The 12,135-nt window shown below is 44.8% G+C and overlaps 3 protein-coding genes across 3 annotated transcripts in view; 1 reads left to right on the top strand and 2 right to left on the bottom strand.

Moving 5' to 3' along the window:
• Window positions 1-12,135, top strand: part of F8 (coagulation factor VIII) — a 120,405-nt gene that overhangs the window by 100,985 nt on the left and 7,285 nt on the right. The window contains exons 23-25 of the mRNA XM_019716077.2: window positions 7,227-7,371; window positions 7,779-7,927; window positions 8,705-8,881. Coding sequence (XP_019571636.2) covers window positions 7,227-7,371; window positions 7,779-7,927; window positions 8,705-8,881 — 471 coding nt within the window. The remainder of the gene's footprint in view (window positions 1-7,226; window positions 7,372-7,778; window positions 7,928-8,704; window positions 8,882-12,135) is intronic.
• Window positions 756-2,564, bottom strand: F8A1 (coagulation factor VIII associated 1). The gene is given in 2 exon segments (XM_019716079.2): window positions 756-1,328; window positions 1,330-2,564. Coding segments are annotated over 2 exon segments (1,260 nt in total). The 3' UTR covers window positions 756-1,303.
• Window positions 3,269-3,937, bottom strand: H2AB1 (H2A.B variant histone 1). Its single transcript, XM_019716067.2, has one exon. It carries the CDS (start codon window positions 3,926-3,928, stop codon window positions 3,587-3,589), a length of 342 nt encoding a protein of 113 aa, XP_019571626.2. The 5' UTR covers window positions 3,929-3,937; the 3' UTR covers window positions 3,269-3,586.

Below are 12,135 nucleotides of genomic sequence, written 5' to 3'. Positions count from 1 at the left end.
AATCTGTCTCAAACTACTACCCTGTAGTTCCTTACCTATTGCTTCCACACTGTTGAAATAGAAGTAGAAAAGCATACCCCAAAGGTCCCACCCATTTTGAGGCACTTAACTCATAGTGACAACTGTCCCCACGCCCCCCAAAATGCAAAACAAAAATCTACCCCCAAACTGTGTCCTTAAATCTCACCCCAAAATATCAGTATGGCATACTTCAGCCTAAAGTGCATTCTCCCAAAGCTAAATGACTGAGAATGAGATTATACTGGGAAGAGTTCTTGTTATCACTCTTGAAACTGTAAAGAAAATAAGAAAGAATAGAAAAAAACCCAGCTAAGTCAGTTTGCATGTAACATTGGGACCAAAACGCCTATTCCAGTTAAGTAAGCGTTGCAGGAAGATCCCTACTACAAATAAGAGGTCACAGACATTACAGGTCCCTCCCAGGACAGAACCAGAAATGTGAATTCCAATGCACACCTGACACATCTGCGTTGGGCCCCCCCTCCTACTCCCCCCAACCCGACCTTGCACGGGACACATTTGCATGGCAGCTGCCTGAATAAGGACCACATCGCAAATGATCTCCTACACTCACTGTCTGGTGTGGTCCGCAGGCCGCATACTAGGCACACTGTCAATTTCAAATGAATGCATACATCTTGGAACTGAAAGAGAATATGTTTGTTCTTTCTGCCTCCTGACATGTAGATAAATTATTCGCATTTTAGAGATGAAGTAAATCTAAACCACAAGTGTGTAGTACTGAAATGGCTTTATCATGGCATGGACTTAGGGCTGTAGCGACAACAGTGATGTACAGAATCAAATAATTCCCACAAATACGTAGGGGGAGGATAAACAGAGGAGAAATTGGATGATCACATATAGAATACACCCAGAAATTACTCACGAGAAAAACACCACATAGCTTAAGTATTTAGACAGAGCTGTGCAAAATAAGATCCAGACTATGAAACAAAGACGGGGGCGGGGCAGGGCAAGTTGGGTGGAAGAGGAAAGAGCTAAAAGGATTGTCATATTGATGGTGCAGTTTTGGGGAAGAGAGTTAGTCCCCCACTCTGAGCCTAGCGTATTGTTCTTTTCTCCTACTATTGTGGAAAGAAGTATTTGGGAGACAGGTAACTTTCAGTCAAACAAATCCCTGTGGTGGCAAGAGAAAGAAGCAAACAAAGGTAGACCGCTGGGATCCACGTCCTTTATTTCCGTCCAAACGCAAAGGCGGATGCGTGAGGTTTGGTAACACGCAAAAAGTAGTCACTCGGCTAATGGCTAATGGGACTCTTCAGATTCCCTCTCCTGAGGGAGATGGTTTCTTGCAGAACGAGGTGAAGCAGGTGGTTCTGCTCGGCACTCAACAGTGGCCACATCTCCACCTGCAGCGACTTGACAGCTTCCGTGTCCTTTTCGTGGGTAGCCATGACCAAGGACTGGAGCAGCAGGAAGAGCTCCTCAGGAAGCTGGCCGCTGCTCTCCTGCCCGTGGCTGTCGAAAGCCTCCCAGGAGTACTTCTCCAGGGTGTGGGCATGCTCCGGGAGGAGCTTGGCGGGCGGTGGCTGCAAGAGCAGCAGCAGCAGCACGCGGGACACCTCGCAGCGGACCAGCACGTCCGAGAAGGCGCCCAGGGCGGCGGGAGAGGGCGCGGTCGCAGGGCCGGCGTTCGGAGGGAGCGGCGCAGCGGGCAGGGCGGGGCCCGCGCCGGGCCCCTGCTGGGGCCCCTGCGGCTGTGGCTGCGGCTGCAGCGGTAGCGGCGGCGGCACCGGCTGCACCGGGTGGCTGCCGTGCTCCCGCGCCAGGCGCTGCATGCGCGTGAAGATCGCCAAGGCACCGGTGTAGTCGCGCGCCAGCAGCTGGCAGGAGGCGGCGTCGCCGAGCGCCTGCAGTGCAGCCAGGGGCAGCAGAGGCAGCTGCAGCTGGGCGGCGCGCTGGAAGTGGCCGGCGGCGGCGGCCGGCTGCCCCAGGTCGCGCAGAGCGGCGGCCAGCTCCAGGCACAGGGCGGCGGCGGCCGCTGGCTGGCCCAGCTGGAGGTGCAGACGCACAGCGGCGCCCAAAGCGCTAGCCGCGGCCTGCAGCGGCTCCCCGTAGGCGGCGGGGCAGACGAGGCGCTGGCGCGCGTCGCGCTCTTGCCGCAGGAAGAGGCGGGCGGCCTCGGTGAGCGCCAGCGCCTCCCCGGGCCCGTGGAAGAGCGCCTGCTGGCAGCGCGCCACCGCCAGCTGGCACCAGGCCGCGTATGGCAGGCACTCCTGAACGCGCAGCTCGCGGCCGAGCTGTCCGAACTGCTCGCCGGCCTCCGCCACGTTGGGTTTCCGCAGGAACCGCTTCTTCAGTTTGTTCGACACCTGGCGGTACCTGGCCAGGAAGTCCCCGGCCTCGGGGCCCGGGCCCGCACCGCCTCCCAGTCCGCTCGTGGAAGCCGCCATGTTCGCAGCGCGAGCGCTTCTGCTGGGCGGATGTGCAGGCGCTGGCAGCAGGCTGGGACTTGCCCGGCATCCGTCTCGGGTCTGGCCGCGCCACCGCGCCCACTCGGGAGCCCAACGCCACCACATTGCCCTGGTGATATGCAAAATGGCGGTTCCTGGGGCCGGGCCTGGCCTACCTGAGAGCTGCGTATGCAAATCGCGGATCTTCGGGCCTGGAATGGCCAAGAGCCTGCTGTTTCTAGGTGACACGTTGTTTACTCAGGTTGCTACGAGCGTCTCCAAGCATGTCTAATGGAACACGATCAAAACGAAACTCATGATCCCGCGTTACGCTCATTCCGACTTTGCAAATTTTGTTTTTAATGAAGCATTTTTCTAATTGCAAAAATTATAAACAAGGAAAATACCTGGCCAATAGAATGCACTTGTTAGCTTGTTTGTATTATCAGATATATAATATAAAGGTTATCCAACAGAAAGATCATTTAGATCAACTGAAGAGTCCTTGAATTTACAGGCTCACATCTTCCCCAGTATTTCAGGCTTGTAACTAAATATGAAAAAAAAAGTTAACTTTGCATCTTCCTGGATTGTCCCCTCATCATTCCTCATCTTCCTGTCAAAGCTGCTGCCCCATGGGAGTCCCTGCCAACCTCTCTGTCCACCCCTCGACCCTGCAGCACCCTGTTCGCCATTGCAAGTTCACCCTATCACAACGCCGCAGTCATGGTCTTGTGCTCCAACCCAAGGAACTTTATCCTTCTGGGGACTTTGCCAGGCTCAGACTTGCTCAAGGGCAATGGCACAGTCTTCCGTAAGTCAGCCTCACCCCCCACCCCAGCCAGCCTCTCCCACCCAGGTCCACCCCTGCACTGTCACCATGAGAGACTGCTCCTCTCTCATCCCTGACTCCAGCCCCCCGCCCCCAAGCAGACACCCCCGCCACCCCCATCCACCCAACGAGTTATGTCCCTTGACCACCTCCCACACAAAGTGACTGAAGAATGCACATGGGTTCCTTTAAACAATTTATTGACCTTTTAAAATGACTTTCCCAAGGCACAAGACGGGCCCAGGCTGCCCGGGCTGTGAGCAGGCCTGGAGCCCTAGGGCTGCGGCCTGGGGACCCAGGTCGGTCATGGGGGCAGCTATTGCTGAGGAGGAGCCACCTGGGAGATGGTCGTGTTCCGGAAGAAACCGCTGAGGAGCGAGTTGTTGTGGACGGCCATGTCGATGAACTCCGGAGTGATGCGGCTCTGACCGCTGCTCTGGGCCTCATTGCCTGCCAGCTCCAGGATCTTGGCCGTGAGGTACTCGATGACCGCCGCTAGGTAGACCGGTGCCGTGGAGCCCAGGCGCTGGGTGTAGTGGCCTTCTCTCAGGAGGCGCTCCACGTGGCTCACGGAGAATGGCAGCTCAGGTGCGCTGCTGCGGGAGCGGTTCCGCCTCTGGCGACCAGAAGACCCTCCACGGCTCCTTGGCCCCGGCATTCTCGGCGTCGGGTGCGCTGTCTCCGACCGGCCTAGTTCTGCGGTGCAGTTCGGTGAGGTCCGGTCCCGTTCAGCGAGATGCAGTGGGTGAGGTAAAGTGGGACGAGGTAAGGTGCGATGCGCCAGGCGGTCCCAACCTCTGAAATGGACGTTGCTCAGGTCCCTACTCTGTATCCTAGCAACCACGGAACGGCCGCTCATTGGCAGAGACGCACTCTACCTGGAATGTTCGTTGGGAGGGACCACTGCTTCCCCATTGGCCCCCGTGGGCCTGGGCCTACAAAAAAATGGCGCCTGCAGCAGCCTGCTCACCTTGCTCACTGGAACCTCTCTTTGAGGCGACTCGGACTTTCCACTGGACAGGGACATTGTGCAGATAAAACAAATGTGTGCCATCCATTGGCACTAGGTATACACTCTGGTGCTGGACGGCCATCACAACTCTCTAGCTGGCACCACTGCAAAAAGTAACCGCTGTACCCGTTGGGCAGTCACTGATTCTTTCTGTACCCCCCCCACATCCCCTCCCCTGTCCCACCCCTAGACCCCAGGCAACCACTAACCTGCTTCCTGTCCATAGAGTTTTGCCTATTGTGGAGACCTCTTAGAGATGGAATCCTACATACAGTAAATAGGTGGCCTTTTGTGTCTGGCTGCTTTCACTTAGCATCATGTTCTCATTATGGTTCATCCATATGGTAGCATGAATTAGCACTTCATTCCTTTTCATGGCCGATTAACATTCCATTGTATGAACAGACCACATGTTGTGCATCCATTTGTTCATCAGTTGATGGACGTTTAGGTACTTCCACCTTTTCACTATTGTGAATAGCACTGCAGTGAACATTCCTGTACAGGTTTCTGTTTGAACACCTGTTTGCAGTTCTTTAGGGTATATACCATGAATAGATTTATGGGTTTATTTCTGGACTCTTAGTTTTATTGATCTGTGTATTTATCCTTATGTTAGCACCACATATAACTGCAGCTTTATACTAAGTTTTGAAATAGGAAAGTGTGAGTCCTCCAAATTTTTCGTTTTTCAAGGTTATTTTGGCTATTCAAGGTCCCTTGAAATTCCATATGAATTCAAGATTGGCTTTTACAGTTCTATAAAACAGATCATTGGGATTTTGATAGAGATCTACTGAATCTGTAGATAACTTTGGGTAGTATTGCCACCTTAGCAATATTGACTTCCAATCCATGAATGCTGATATCTTCCCATTTTTTAAGTCATCTTTAATTTCTTTCAGCAATGCTTTATAGTTTTCAGTGCACAAGTGTTGCACCTCCTTAGCTTAACTTATTCCTATACATTTTTCTTTAGATGCTATTTTAAATAGAACTGTTATTTCATTTTGGAATTTTCATTGCTAGTATATAGAAACACAACTGATTTTTGTTTGTTGATCTTGTATCCTGCAACTTTGTTGAATTCGTTTATTAACTCTAATAGTGTTTTGTGGGTTTTTTAGGGATTTCTAACATATAGTGTGTTATCTGACAATATAGATAGTTTTACTTCTTCCTTTCTAATTTGGATGTCTTTTATTTCTTTTTCTTGCCTCATTTTCTGGCTAGGACTTCCATTAAAATCTTGAATAGAAGCAGTGAAAGAAAGCATTCTTATCTTGTATCTGATGTGAGGGGGAAAGTTTTCAGTCTTCCCCCATTGCATATGACATTAGCCATGGTTATTTTCTAAATGTCCTTTATTATGTTGAGGAGTTTTCCTTCTATTCCTAGTTTTCTGAGTGTGTGAGTGTGTGAGTGTGTGTGTGTGTGTGTGTGTGTGCGTGCATGTGTGTGTGTGTTTTAATCAAGAAAGGTTGTTGGATTGTGTTGAGTGTTTTTTCCACATCAACTGAGATGATCATGGGGTTTTTTTCTTGTTTGTTTTATTAGTGTGGTATTAATTCAATTTTCTTTGTTTAACCATCCTTGCATTCCTTGGATAATTCCTTCAGAGACAGGGAATGTAATATTTATAATATACTGCTAGATTCAGTTTGCTAAGATTCTTGTGAGGATTTATGCATCCACATTGATTAAGGATATTGGTCTGTAATTTTTTTGCCTTGTAGTATATATGTCTGGATTTGGTATGACAGTAATGCTGGACTTATAGTATGAGTTAGGAAGTTTTCCCTCCTTTTCTAGCTTTTGGAAAAATTTGGGAAGGATTGAAATTAATCTTTCTTTAAACATTTAGTAGAATTCACCAGTGAAGCCACCTAGCACTGTTCCTGGCACATAATACATGGAATCTGGAATTTATGTAGTCATTAACTATTTGTTGAGTTAATGTATTGTCTCCCTAAGGAGGTTTCTAATCAAGACACAAGGATTGAGTAAAAAATGAAGAAGAAATATTTATTAAAAATAATGCTGTGATTTCTGGGACAATGCTATAAATTTATTAATATTTTTATCTCAGAGGAATAAAAACCTGATACATGGCAGAAAAAAATTAATTCCCCATAATACGATAAATCTGATGTGTGATTATATAACAGACTTACATTGATACCTGTTTTAGTTTATTCAAGCAGATATTGAATGCTAGGTATTTTATGCAAGATGATTTTCAACTTTCCTTATACTATATGCCATATTTTGATTCTAGGCCTTTTAAATTGGCATTACTACTACGTTTCTCAGACAGTGTTCCTTTTCCCTTAGATATGTCATGTACTTTTCTCTAGAATCTAGACATGTCAAGGTCCTAAACCCTACATGTTGGATATTAACATGTTTCTCATGAATTCTTATACAAGGAATCACTAATTAATGCTCTACAGTTCATACACACACACACACACACACACACACAGCCCACATTCCCACATTATTGGAAGATCATTCTGAGACCAGTGTGGTAACTGCCCACTACCAGTCTTCATTCACAGCCAACTCTGCCCTAAACTAGTACTTCTCAAACGTCATGCTCTGATTTAGTAGGTCTGGAATAGGGCCCAAGACATGACATTTCTAATTTCTCCTAGGTGATGCTGATGCATCTGGTCTGTGGCCCACACTGGATTACCAAAGCCCTAAATGGTTTTCTCAACATTTATGAGCCTTTTACTAGGCCCCAAAATAGGCTACTTCACCTACTCAGACCTAATCTCCCTTGTTCCATTCCTCTTCCTATCCCAACATCCGTCTAGCCAGAATGGTTCTGAGTTGGATGCTTTTGAGAAAGAAAAATTAGAAGGAAGATAAGATTGGGAGGAATTGATTTTTGCTCTATCTTCACTTTCCATGTGTCTGTGCTAATCCCTCCCTACAGGTCTTCTTTGGCAATGTGGATTCATCTGGGATAAAACACAATACTTTTAACCCTCCAATTATTGCTCAGTACATCCGTTTGCACCCGACACACTACAGCATCCGCAGCACTCTTCGCATGGAGTTGATGGGCTGTGATTTAAACAGTAAGTGCCAAGTAATCCTATATCCTTCCCTCTCCCAACCATGAGTAGGATAATTAACCGTCCTAGTTTTCCCAAGACTGGGGGGATTTCTCAGGATGCAGAACTACGAATGCTAAAACCAGCACAATCCTGGACAATCGCAGGACTTGGCCATTCTAACCATGGGATTCCCCAGGGGCAGCCACCTCCTGTGCTACTATTAGTGAGACAAATCAAAATCAAACAAAACTGAGCAAAGCTGACCAGAAAACAGAGGGCAGGTTAACAATGACAGAATTTGTGCAAAAATTAATGCCTGGGAAATGACATCATGATGACAGTAGCCCTAGAGTGTCAGTGAAGGCAGGCTAGGGGAACAAAGGATGCATCTTGTTTGTGTGATTACATTCTCCTTTCATTTCTTTGAGGCTGCAGCATTCCATTGGGAATGGAGAATAAAGCAATATCAGATGCACAGATTACTGCCTCATCTTACTTGAACAATATGTTTGCCACCTGGTCTCCTTCACAAGCCCGACTTCACCTCCAGGGGAGGACTAATGCCTGGAGACCCCAGGTAAGAGGCAACAACTTTTCAATTTAACTGATGCAGAGCGGAGGTTAGTGTTTGGGAAAGAATAAAGAAAGCCCTTGACTGTTTCTTCAGAGGTATTTTTCACCTGGTTGTTCCCAAGAGGGTCAAGGAAGGTTGACTATGGGCAGAAAACCCCACAGATATTTAGTAGTGCCATGTGATTTCACACAATATCCACTGGGGGAAATGATCCCTAATTGAACCTCCTGGAAACAGAATCTCTTTATGCAGTACTGGGCTAACATCTGTCAAAGAATTGTAGTAGCTGAAGTCCAGTTTTAGATAGAGAAATATTAACAATTAGCCCTTTTTACAGGTTTTTCAGTGCTTCAAAGGAAAGGGTCACAGTTATGTACAGTTCATTAGGCACCATTCTTTTCCAGAACCATTCAGTATGTGATTTTCAATCACTGAAGAGCATTTGGGGATGAATGGAGTTAATGACCTCTGTTCTTCCAGGGGCTTGTTTTAAATAAAACAGGTTGTATAACATATTGTCAAATTTTAATATGCTAGTCAGTCTATATATGGCTCATATATTCATTCAGCAAACACTTACTGAACACCTATTAAATAGCTGACCCTGGGAATACTGAGAGGAATCATGAAAAATGTCAGCCCTCAAGTTGCTTAGAGTCTAAAAAGGGAGACTGACAGACGATTGAAATACAGAGTATAAGTGTTGTGACATGGTTAATAAGAAGGGATTTGGGGATTCTGGGAGCAAATAGTGACCAACAGTCTAACTAACTTCCTCAGGCGAATAATCCAGAAGAGTGGCTGCAAGTGGACTTCCAGAAGACAATGAAAGTTACAGGAATAACTACCCAGGGGGTGAAATCTCTGCTTACCAGCATGTACGTGAAGGAGTTCCTCATCTCCAGTAGTCAAGATGGCCATAACTGGACTCCATTTCTTCAGAATGGCAAAGTAAAGGTATGCTGGTCTCATAGCAAATGCATAAAACCTCTCCTAGAGGTTGCATTTAGAGACATAACAAGGTTTATATATGACCAAGCTTTCAGGATAAACTTTACTGAGTATCTATAGTGAAATGACATTATGAAACATATTCTGGGAGGACACAGTGACACCAAGCAAGGACCTATAATCCCCAGGAAAGGACAGAGTAGAGCCAAAAGTTGATTTTCCTCACAAATATTGATGTCACCAGGATTATGGCAAGAATCAGAGGGGTGAAGAAGAATGACAGTTATTTACCAAATGCTTAATGATGTCTGTATCCTCATCAGCAACTTAGATTCCCAAGCCTCGTTGACCTTTAACTTTAGTGACCCAGTCTTTCTTCTACATGTTGGTTTGCTAGATAAGTCAACAAATAATGCTAATTAGAGGACATGACATAAAGTCTTTCCATCTCATGAGTTATAAGAGAATGAATAGTTCATCTCTATCATCTCTTTTATCTTCTTTTTCACGAAGAATGGTGTGGCCCTTACTAATCTCTCTAGTACAGTCTCTTGCCACTTCCTCCTGTGCTCTCTAAGCTCCACCCATACTAAGGAGCTCTCAAGTCCCTAAAAACAGCATGTTCTTTCTCACAACAGGCTTTTATATATACTGTTTCTTCTACCCGGAACATTTTTTTCTAAGTACTTCCTACTGCCCCTTTCATCTGGATCATGTTTTAAAAGTCTCAGATAAATATCATCTCCTCCAAGAATTCCCTGGTCCCTCAAAACTGGATTAAAGACTTCTGTTTTGGGCAATTTAGTGGACTAGAGTATAGATAACATACATTCTGGAGGACAGTCCCATTTTTAAAAAGGGTATAGCTCTGATGTATGCTACAATATGGATGAACCTTGAAAACATTATGCTAAATTAAACAGGCCAGACATGAAAAGACAAATATTGTATGATTCCACTTGTATGAGTGTATTTGTTAGGGTTCTCCAGAAAAATGTAACCAATAGGATGTGCATATGTGTGTATGCATGTGTATGTGTGTGTCTATGTATAAAGAGATTTATTATAAGGAATTGGCTCACATGATTATGGAGACTGACAAGTCCCATGATCTTCAGGGTGAATCAGCAAGCTAGAGACCCAGGAGAGCCAATGGTTTAGTTCCAGTCCAAGTCCAAAGGCCTGAGAACCAGCAAAGATAATGGTGTAAGTTCCAGGCTGAAAGCTAACAGGCTTAAGACCCAGAAAGAGCCAATATTTCAGTTTAAGCCTAAAGGCTGAAGAAAGCCAATGTCCTAGTTCAAAGGCAGTCAGGCAGAAAGAATACTCTCTTGCCCAAAGAAGGGGCAGCCTTTTCGTTCTATTCAAGCCTTCAATTGATTGTTTGACACTCACCCAATTTAGGAAGAGCAATCTGCTTTACTCACTCAACCATTTAAATGTTAATCTCATCTGAAACACCCTCATAGACACACCCAGAATAATGTTTGACCAAATATCTGGGTACCCCATGGCCTAATCAAGTTGACACACAAAATTAACAATTATAATGAGGTATCCAGAATAGATAAATTCATCAAGACTGAAAGTAGAATAGAGGTTACTAAAGGCTGTGGGGAGGGGAGAATGGAGAGTTATTGTTTAACGGGGACAGAGTTTCAGTTTTACAAGATAGAGTTCTGGAGACAGATGGTGTTGATGGTTACACAACATTATGAATGTATTTAATGCCACTGAACTGTACACTTAAAAATGGTTAAAACAGTAAATTATGTTATGTATATATTACCACAACAAACAAAGCAATATCACTGATAGTACATACTTCTTAATGCATTGCTACACTCAGCAAAGAAAGGAGGAATTTCCAGCCTCCTCACCCACAACAGCAAAAAAAAAAGAAGAAAAAACGCTTTTATTTTAAAATAATGGGCTAAAGAAAACGGAGGCAAGCAACCTATCAGATACAAAGTTCAAAACAATGGTTGTAAGGATGCTCAAGGAACTTAGTGAGAACTTCAACAAGAGATAGCAAGCATAAAAAAGCCCATAGAAACCATAAAAAAGAACCAGTCAGAAGTGAAGAATACAATAAATGGAATGAAGAATGCACTAGAAGGAATCACCAGTAGACTAGATTAAGCAGAGGATTAAATCAATGGTTTGGAAGACCAGGTAGCATAAAACACCCCATTGGAAGAGCAAAAAGAAAAAAGAATCCAAAAAAATGAGGATAGTTTAAGAGACCTCTGAGACAACATCAATCGTAACAACATTTGCATTATAGGAGTACCAAAAGGAAAAGAGAGTAAGCAAGGGATTGAGAACCTATTTGAAGAAATAATGACAGAAAGCTTCCCTAATCTGGTGAAGGAAATAGACATACAAGTCCAGGAATCACAGAGACTCCAAACAAAATGAACCCAAACAGGCCCACACCGACACATTATAATTACAATGGCAAAGGTTAAAGACAAAGAGAGAATCCTAGAATCAGCAAGGGAGCTTATAAGAGAGCAGTAACTTATAAGGGGGCTCCCATAAGATTGCCAGCTGATTTCTCAACAGAAACTTTACAGGCCAGAAGGGATTGGCACAAAATATTTAACGTGATGAAAAGCAAGGACCTACAACTAAGATTACTCTAACCAGAAAAGCTATCATTTAGAATTGAAAGACAGATAAAGAACTTCCCACACAAGAAAAAGCTAAAGGAGTTCATCAGCTCCAAACCAGTATTACAAGGAATCTTAGAGGGAGTGCTTTAAGATGGAAAAAAAGGACAAATTATCAATAATAAAATGACAATAGCTACATATCTATCAACAATTACTTTCAATGTAAATGGAATAAATGCTCCACTTAAAAGACATACGAGGGCTGAATGGATGAGAAAACAAAACCCTTACATATGCTGCCTACAAGAGAATCACTTCAGATTGAAAGACACACACAGACTGAAAGTAAAGGGATGGAAAAAGACATTTCATGAAAATGGAAACAAACAAAAAACTGGGGTAGCAATACTGATACCAGACAAAATAGACTTTAAAACAAAGGCTATAACAAGAGACAAACAAGTACCTAGTAATCAAAACTTCAGGATATTTATCTGAAGAAACCAAAACACTACTTCGAGGGGACGTGTGCATCCATATGTTTATTGAAGCATTGTTTACAATGGCCAAGATGTGGAGGCAGCTTGGGTGCTTGTCGATGGAAGAATGGATAAAGATGAGGTGGTACATATATATATATAA

Source organism: Rhinolophus sinicus, chromosome X (assembly GCF_036562045.2).
Source record: "Rhinolophus sinicus isolate RSC01 chromosome X, ASM3656204v1, whole genome shotgun sequence".
NCBI lineage: Eukaryota > Metazoa > Chordata > Mammalia > Chiroptera > Rhinolophidae > Rhinolophus > Rhinolophus sinicus.
Note: the sequence above shows the minus strand (reverse complement) of the source record. Positions and strands in the feature narration are given on the sequence as shown.